Genomic DNA, 9,299 nt, shown 5'->3' with positions numbered 1-9,299 from the left:
CAAACCCCAGGATGGTTCTCTGAACGTCTCAGGGGGTGAAGACCCTGGGTGAGAGCTCAGCAGCTCAGCAGTCAGGTGTCCTGGTGGGCTGAGGGGCTGTCCTGCCCAAGAAATCCAACCTGAACCATTTTCCTTGCGACTCCTGGTCACTGCTCCAGCAAGTGCTGAGGAGGAGGAATGTGTCCACAGGTCCCCTGGGGGGACACAGGCTCCCCTGGCCACCACCACTGACGCTGCTGTCTGCCTGTTTCAGGGACAACCTCCTCTGGACGCTGCTCTGTGGGACTGTGGCGCAGCGATGAGACTGGGTCCCTGCCCAGCCAGCCAGCATGGCACAGAGACACCAGACACTGAGGTGCTGCCTCCCTCCACGATGGCAGCTGCCCTCCCCCTCCTCCTCCTCCTCCTCCTCCTCGGCCCCACCGGTGAGCTCCCACGCGGTGCAGCGGGAGGGGGTAACTTCAGCACCCACAGTCTCCCTCCTGGCCTCAGACTCGAGGGCAGAAGGTGCTCTTCATGGGCTGCCACAAGCAGGAGGGTCACGGCGTCCCCAGGGGCACTGAGTGTGCGCAGGGCTGGAGGGACAAGTTCGGCTCTTGCCTCCCACCGTGGCCACCGTGCTGGCAGGTCTGGCAGTCAGGGGGGCAGGAGGCAGGACCAGGCAGCTGCCAGCAATGGGCAGGGCACAGGCTCGAGCCCCAGAGCAGGGGGAGCTGCTGGGAGGGTGCTGATGGCCAAGGGGTGGGTGCTGTGGGACCATCCTGCCGAGACGCTGGGTGGGATGAGCACGACACTGGTCCTGAGCTACTCCTGGCAGGAACGGACTGGCCAGGCTGGGAAACACTGGAACCAAACTGGAGAAAGCCATTCCCCTCAAAGGGTCCTCACGCTCCAGCAGCGTAATTATCCTGGTGTGACTTCATCAGTGTAATTACAGCCCATACAGCTCCCTGCCTCAGCAGAGCCCCACCAGGACAAAGCAGCCACCACGCAATTAAGGTGTAGTCAGACACCCTAATTGGATCCAATCAGCTTTTACTGTTCCCACCCCCTCAGCTGGCGCTGCCTGACCTGGGGGGTGGGTACTGGGGGGGTGGGGGGACAGAGCCCAGTGTCCCTGCCACTGTCCCCTGCTCCCCCGGGCTCCTGTGGGGTCTCTTCATTAACGGGCACAGCTAACAACCTGTCCCATCATTTGGTGGCTGGACCCAGTGAGAGGAGGGGGTTTACCTGAGCCCGTCCATCCTCCTCCTCTGCCTTGTGCAGCTGGATCAGAGGGATGCTCGGAATGCTGGGGGCTCCATCCCACCCCTGCTTTCCTCTCCTGCCTCATTGATGTTGACATCCCAGGCGTGTTCTTCCAGGTGTCCCCTGGCTCTGCTGCAGGATGCTCCCAAAGGAGGACTCCACAGCTTTGATGTTTTGACTTAGGGGGAGATGGGTGTTGAATATTTAACAATGGCCCTTTCATCCAGCGTGTGCTGGGTGCTGGGTGCTGGGCTTGGTGTGAAAAATCAATACAAACCAGGATCAAACACTCCTCCTGAAGAGCCTCACAGCCCCACACTCCCAGTGCAGAGCTGGTCTGAGCTATGTCCCTCCTGGCAGCCCAGCCTGTGGGGCTGCCATGCCCTTGCCTGTCCTCTCTTTGGGTGAGCCACCCTCTCCCTTCCCTTGGTCTCCCCTGCTTGATCCACAGTTCCTGCTGGCATCCAGCATCACTCCCCAGCTGGGATGGCTGGAGAGGACAGCAGCACCCAACCATGGCTGGGGCTGGCATTGCTCGTCCCAGCAGGATGGGGAGATGGGTTGTAGGTGGCATCTTGCTCCTGGACCTTGCTCCTGGGTGCTAGGTCACAGTTACAGTCAGAGGGCCGTGGCTGTGCTCCTCCCTGCTCCAGCCCTGTTTCCAGTGCCTCTCTTCTCCTTGAGCAGCTGGTGGTGCCACCAGCACCCCATGTGAGGTGCCACACACCCTAGAAGGTGGCAGGTGAGGGGACAGGCACCCACACCTGTGTCCCCCCGTGCCAGTCCAATGCAGCTGGACCGACCAGTGTTTGATGGGCTGAGAGGGGCTCACCCTGTGCCCTGCAGCAGCCGGGATGCTGCGCTGCCCACACCAGAAGGTGCACGTCAGGATGCCCCACAGGTACAGCATCTTCCATCAAGGGTTCTCCAGCAGGTTTCCCATGCCAGGATAGGTCTCCCCCATTCCCAAGTTTTCCATGGGGGGGATGAACCATGGTGCAGGAGGATGCAGGAGCTGCCCAGGACCCACAGCAGGTCAGCAACAGATCCAGGGAGACACAAAGTCTCCTGCTGGTCCTCGCCATGCCCACCCACATCCCCACTGCCATCATCCTCTGAGCTGCATCCCTGCTCTGTGTGCTGTGGGGACACTGGGGAGATCTGATCCCTTTTCTTCTCCCTCACAGGCACCACCTCCGAGCCCCCACTGCCACCATTCCCAGGTGAGATTCTTCTCTCTAAGTCACTTCTCTCTAGAAGGTTTTCCAGTTGGGAAATGCCATGATTCTTTCTGGATACCAAGGGGGGTTGGGGAATTTCAGGAAGGGAGCACGCTGGCTGGGAACAAAGACCTGCAAGAAGAAGCTAAACTTACAGGAAGGAAACTGAGATTCTTTATTACCCCTCTCCTGCTTATCATCCCCAGAGGGGAATTTGGCCACCTCCTGCTGATGCCCTGTCCCTGTAATCCCCTTGATGTGGCAGGCCAGGGGTGCTTCCACGCCTGCTCCCCATCACCAGCAGCTTGAGATCATCTCCATCCCACCAGCTGCCCTGTGGGAGCAGCTCTGGACATGTAATAGGAATTTGATGGGTGCATCTCACCACTTGCCCCCACTGCACGTCACCACCCGATGCCACCCGGCTGCTGGGGCATTGCCCAGGCTGTCAGGCCAGATGCTGGGGCGATGGGGCATCTCACTCATGCTCTGGGATGCACTGAGTCTTCATGTGCCCCACCACCAGCAGGCAGCAGCCAGCCCACACTGCCCTGTGCTCCAGCCAGGGCTCACCAGTCTCTTTAAGGGTCTGGTGCAGGGAGGGCTCCCCCCCAGCCGTGACACCCACCTCCTCACCCCCCTGGCCCCGAGGTGGGCTCGCTCCCCGCTGAGGGCCCCTCTCTGTCTGTCCTTCAGGCATACGGCTTGCCAACGGGCCCAGCCGGTGCCAGGGCCGAGTGGAGCTCCTCTACAACGGCTCCTGGGGCACCGTCTGCGACGATGACTGGGACATCGTGGATGCCAACGTGGTGTGTCGGCAGCTGGGCTGCGGCCACGCCATTGCCCTGCCGGCTCCCATGACCTTCGGCCAAGGGACCGGCCCCATCTTCCTGGACAACGTGGACTGCAAGGGCTGGGAGGCAGCTTTGAGCGAGTGCTGGAGCCACGGCTGGGGCATCCACAACTGCTACCACTACGAGGACGTGGCTGTCGTGTGCAACGGTAAGGAGTCTGGGTTCCTCGGGGCAGGGAGAGCAGGAGGCTGCCTTGCCCCGCTCCCAGCCTTGGTGCCTGCAGACGCCTTGGGGGAGCCCGAGAGTTGTATCTCAGAGCCCACCCTCTGAGCCTGGGGCAGCCAACCCCCCCCTCCGCCTCCTTCCTCCACCCCTTCCCTCAATCCAGGTCATCTCCCAGCTCTGCTCCAGAGGGTGACCAGCCCGCTTTTGTGTTCCCCGTCACTCCCAGGGACTTTGCAACCTCTCCAGCAGGATCCCTGGGGAAGGAGCACATGCCCACCCACGCTCCTCTGAGTCAGCCGCTGCCCAACTGCTCTTTCCCCTTTCCACTTGCCTCCCTTTACACTGCTGAGCTTTTCAGTGGGAAATGTTCCCAAGGGTGAGAAAAGCAGCAGAAAGAGTTTGAACTTGGCATGTGAAAGTGGAACAGCTCCTAGATACCCTACACGTTCCTCCTGAGCGGTTCCATAGGGTTTGCTCAGCAGCTCTGCATCAGCCAGCGATGAATCCCTGTGTCCTGGAGAAGCTGGGCTTGGAAAGGGAGGGATGCCGGGTGGGCTGGTGGGTTTGACCAGCAGCAGCCAGAGAAAGGACGTTGTGGGTTGAGCAGGAACCCTGAATCAAGGTGCCGCTGGGAAGGAGAGGTGAAAGGAGATGGGGGAGATGGGGCAGAGGCGCAGCCGGCTCATGGATGGCTGGGTGCTGGCAGGAAGGGATGTCACCCCTCTGCCCCCCTTTGCAGAGCTCTCGCCCACACAAGCCAGCGAAGGACCGACAAGCAGGACCCTCACAGCCCCCGTGCAGGATGGAGAAAGTAAGCTGCTCAGTGCCTGCTTGCAGGGACACTGTCCAACTGGGGGCTGGCATCCCCCACCCTCCCACCCACCCGATCGTCCCCCGCTTCCCTCCCGGGAAGCACCCTGACTCTCCAAGGGACAGACCCCCAGGGACCCCGGTGTTGTGTCAGCTGTGGCCAAACCCCCTCCCAGAGGTTCACCGAGGCTCCCACCAGCCACCACCCCAAAGCATCACCCCTTCCCCTGGGGTCTCTTGCCCAGTTCCTTGGACGTCACTGACGCTGCCAGCCCCAGGCTGGGCCAGGGGTGCGTGGGGACCCCCTGGGGACAGCCAGGTCCTGCTCACCGCCTGCTGCCACCCCCCAGGCGACGGCAGCATCCGCCTGGTGAGCGGCACCGACACCTGCCGGGGCCGGGTGGAGATCTTCTACCAGGGCAACTGGGGCACCGTGTGTGACGACGACTGGGGCCTGAGCGACGCCAGCGTGGTGTGCAAGCAGGCGGGCTGCGGCCAGGCCCTGGACTACAAGAGCAACGCCTACTTCGGCTACGGCACGGGCCGCATCCTCCTGGACAACGTCAACTGCGAGGGCAGCGAGCCCTTCCTGTCCGCCTGCTACAGCCTGGGCTGGGGCATCCACAACTGCGGGCACCACGAGGACGCCGGCGTCATCTGCGCAGGTACCTGCGCGGAGCATCGCCGTGCCCCGCGCTGGGGGCATCCAGGGACACCCTGGTCCCCGCAGAGGAACGGCCTCGGGGGGATGCTGGAGTGTCCAAGGTCAGGCAGGGACCTGGTCCCTGCACTGCGGGAGCATCCTTTATCTGCCATCAGCCTGGGAGCTGAGAGGCTGGGACACGGGAGGCTGGGACACGGCAGGAGGCTGGGACACGGGAGGATGGGACACAGGAGGGTGGGACACGGGAGGCTGGGACACGGGAGGCTGGGACATGGGAGGATGGGACACGGGAGGATGGGACACGGGAGGCTGGGACACGGGGGGCTGGGACACGGGAGGCTGGGACATGGGAGGCTGGGACATGGGAGGATGGGACACGGGAGGATGGGACACGGGAGGGTGGGACACGGAAGGCTGGGACATGGGAGGCTGGGACACGGGAGGATGGGACACGGGAGGATGGGACGTGGGGGGCCAGGACATGGCCTGAGCAGCGATCTGCAAGGAAAACTCCTCTGCCTGCCTGCCATCTCCCTGCTCTGCCGGTCGGAAAACAAGCTGCCCGTGTCCGGAAGAAGTGAGCGGCTGCCAGGGGCTGGGCACGATGCCAGACCCAGCCTGCCTCCCCTTCCCCTCCCTGAATGATGGATTTCTGCCATTCTCCACTGATTACCATTCATAATGTTAATAATCCCCCTGAATTCCCTCATTATCACAGCTAATGACGGGAGCACTAAGCGCTGGCGCTTTCCCTTTCCCACTATTCACAAACAAAGGGGCTGATGGGGAGAAAAGGGACAATTTTCTCAGGTTGGTCCTTTCCTCCCTAAACGTTCCTGTCCCCTCTGGCACCTCGCCCGGACACGGAGCCGATGGCACCCCCACGCACAGACTTTGCTTGGTGGAGCAGGGGAAAGTGGAGCTCTAAAGCTACTGATCCCTGAGTCGTAACCCCCCGGGGCAGGTGGGGAAGCAGGGGACGCCTTGGTGCTGCAGGTTGGACCTTGGAGATGGGTTGGGGTGGAGAAGCACCGTCTCTAGCCCGTGGGCAGCAGGGTTGTGCAGATGGACATGGTTCATCTCCATCCCTGTCGCCCTGGAGAACCCAGACGGCCCTGGGTCTGCCTCCCAGAGTCAGCAAGGACACAGCTTCCCAGCTTCTCCCCGCACGTCACCCCTGTCCCTCTGTCACTGCAGGGCTGGACACGTCCACCATCACGTCCTTCACCTCCTCAGTGGCCCCGGACGTCGAAGAGACGCTCACTGCCACGGCCACAGGTAGGAGGTGGGCAGCTGCCTGGCTCAGCCTCGCACTGTGACCAGGGCTGGGGGGTCACTGGGGGACACCGAGTCTTCTGTGTCCTCTGGTGACCCCAGCACGACCACCCCAGCTTCCCACCTCATGTAAATGAGGCTGGGGGGTGACCTTGCCCACGGCAGGAGCTTGCCATGGGGCCACTATGGGGCTAGAGGCCCCGGCACCAGCCGGACTGGGGGCAGTGGGTGCTGGAGCCCCCAGTGCCCACATGTCCCCATGTTTGTCCCAGCAGTGACAGACAGCAGGGACCAGCCCTCCCTGGCCACCGAGGTGGCCACCACCGCCCTCCTCACCGTCGAGCAGGAAAGTAAGTGTGTGGCTGCTGCTGGTTCTGCACAGGGTCCAGCACAGCCCCCCCGGCTCCACAGCCCTGGGGGTTACTCCATGATCCCACAGGCTCACCCTATTCTCCCCAGTGTCCGCCTATTCCCAGGGGATCTCCAGCACGCTCCCAGGGGGTCACCTCATGCCACCAGGGAGGTGCCCCTGCCCCAGGATGTACCCCCCCTCACCAGGGAGTGTCCCCATGGGTACCCCAGGGACCTCCATCCCCAGGGCTCACCCCACGCCCCCAGGGGTCATTCCACATCCCCAGAGATTACCCCACAACCCCAGGGCTCACCCCATGGTCCGGAGGGTTACGGGGGGCCGCTGGACCCCCCGCAGAGCTCCCGGCAGCGTGCCTGTGCCGGGCCCCCCCATGCAGGTGCCGGCGTGCGGCTGGCGAACGGCAACGGGAGCTGCCGCGGGCGGGTGGAGGTGCAGCACCGTGGCACGTGGGGCACCGTCTGCGACGACGACTGGGACTTCCCCGACGCGCAGGTGGTGTGTCGGCAGCTGGGCTGCGGCGCCGCCCTGGCCGCCACCGTCCTGGGCTCCTTCGGCTACGGCAGCGGCCCCGTGCTGCTGGACAACGTGGGCTGCGGCGGCGGCGAGGCCCGTCTGGCCGACTGCTTCCACCTGGGCTGGGGGCAGCACAACTGCGGCCACCACGAAGACGCCGGGGTCATTTGCCGAGGTGAGAGCAGCCCCCGGCTCCACCCTGGGGGGACAGGACAAGGGGCAACGGCTGCAAGTTGGAGCACAGGGGGTTCCACACCAACATGGGGAAGAACTTTTCCCCAGTGAGGGTGAGGGAGCCCTGGGACAGGCTGCCCAGGGGGTGTGGAGTCTCCTTCTCTGGAGAGATCCCAGCCCCATCTGGACACCTATCTGAGTGATATGTCCTAGGGAGCTGCTTTGGCAGGGGGGGTGGACCCGATGATCTCTCGAGGTCCCTTCCAACCCCTACGATTCTGTGATTCTCCTGACAGCCGGTGGGGTGGAGGAGGCTGCCTGGGGGTCCCCAGTTCCCTGCAGAAGCCCAGCTCAGTGGCACAGCGTTCCCAGGGGATGAGGGGGTTGCAGCTGGTGCATGCTGGCTGCGGGAAACAGAGCCCCCAGAAAGGGGTGGCGGGTGGGTGTGAGCCCCAGGAGCCTGCCCTGGGGTTCCCAGCACCCGGGGTGGGCACAGTGGCCAGGGGCTGTGGCGTCTGGTCACGGCTGGAGTGTGGATACCACCTCTGGCCTCCGCTCCTGTGCTTCCCTGCAGCAGGGTGGCCGCACATCCCACCCCACGCATCCCCGCACCCACCCCCAGCCAGCCCCACGCCGCTGCCGGGGGTGGGGGGGCTCTGACCCAGCCCTGGGGGGCACAGGTGTCCCCTGACTCACTTCTCCCACCCTTCCCCGGGGCACCAGGCGCTGACGACTCCGGAGACGATTTCCCAGAAGCCACAGCTACGACCACCACAGCGGCCCCGGCACGCCCGGAGGACGGTGGGTACGGGGGTACCACTGGGGACACGCTGCCAGCCTGGGGACACCCAGCCCCGCACAAGGCCAGGGCAGAGGTGGCTGCAGCAGCTCAGTGCCTGCCCCTGGGAGGGGGACAAGCTGTTCTGGTGGCACCACTGCTGAGCCACGGCCTCACCTGCTGCCACCCAGACTGGCCGGGGCAGAGGAGATGGGCCCGTGTGGGGAGAGGAGGTGGCAGAGCACCGAGGCCAAGCTGGGAGCAGAGATCATTGTCTGCTCCTTCAGCCTCAGCATCTGCCACGTGCTGGGGGCTCAGCCCCTGCTCTGGCACAGGCCTGTGGGCATCACCTCTGGCTCCTGCCCGGCCAGAGGCAGCGGTGGGGCTGTGGGATGCAGCAAGCATCTGCCCAGCGTTGCAGAGACCAGCTGGCTGGGAAGAGCCCCTTCCCCACCAGCCCTGGGGATTCATCCCAGCAGGAACCGCTGTCCCGTGGTGCTGGCAGGCAGGGAGAGGGGGCTGCAGCAGGATCTACCCCCCCCCCACACCCAGCTACCTCACCCCGTCCCCTCGGCAGGGTCCCTGCGCCTGGTGAACGGCAGCCACCGGTGCGAGGGGCGCGTGGAGATGTTCTACCTGTCGCAGTGGGGCACGGTGTGCGACGACGCCTGGGACCTGCGGGACGCCAAGGTGGTGTGCAGGCAGCTGGGCTGCGGGCGGGCCCGCGCAGCCTGGGGGGAGGCACGCTACGGCCAGGGCACCGGCTACATCTTCCTCGACAACCTCAAGTGCAGAGGCCACGAGCCCTCGCTGCTGCGCTGCTCCCACATCCGCTGGGACGTCCACAACTGCGACCACTCCGAGGATGCTGGTGCCGCCTGCAGCATCCTATGACCTCCCACCGACACAGGTGGGAGGACCCAGCCTGCAGCACCCCCGAGTTCTGAGGGGACACCAGGAAAAGGATCTTTGTGCTCCCGAGGACAGGGGGTGCCAGGGTGGGCCCAGGCTGGTGCAGCAGCGCCGGGGGTCCCGGCTGCGCCCTCCTCCACACTCACCCCTCTATTTGTGCAGTTCTTTTGTCAATAATAGATTGTGCACATTCCTGGGGGGTGGGTTTTCCTCCCTGTTTTTCTGGCGTGTGTTTGGGTTTGGTTTGTGAATAAATAAAACCCCACTGAAGGTGTTCTGGGACCTGACTCGCTCCCCACTGCCCCTCGGAGCC

At 64.0% G+C, this 9,299-nt stretch overlaps 1 protein-coding gene across 1 annotated transcript; it reads left to right on the top strand.

The window, feature by feature from the left end:
- Window positions 1-373: 373 nt before the first annotated feature.
- SSC4D (scavenger receptor cysteine rich family member with 4 domains) lies at window positions 374-8,968 on the top strand (the record flags this gene model as incomplete). The annotated part of the gene is made up of 10 exons (XM_084273054.1): window positions 374-425; window positions 2,436-2,471; window positions 3,165-3,470; window positions 4,227-4,298; window positions 4,648-4,962; window positions 6,159-6,239; window positions 6,509-6,586; window positions 6,875-7,297; window positions 8,020-8,097; window positions 8,652-8,968. The coding sequence occupies 10 exons, from the start codon at window positions 374-376 to the stop codon at window positions 8,966-8,968; spliced, it is 1,758 nt and encodes a 585-aa protein (XP_084129180.1).
- Window positions 8,969-9,299: the final 331 nt, after the last annotated feature.

Source organism: Gallinula chloropus (genome assembly GCF_964237585.1).
Source record: "Gallinula chloropus genome assembly, chromosome: 19".
Taxonomy (NCBI): domain Eukaryota; kingdom Metazoa; phylum Chordata; class Aves; order Gruiformes; family Rallidae; genus Gallinula; species Gallinula chloropus.
The sequence above is the reverse complement of the archived record's forward strand: the minus strand, read 5'-3'. Positions and strand labels throughout refer to the sequence as shown.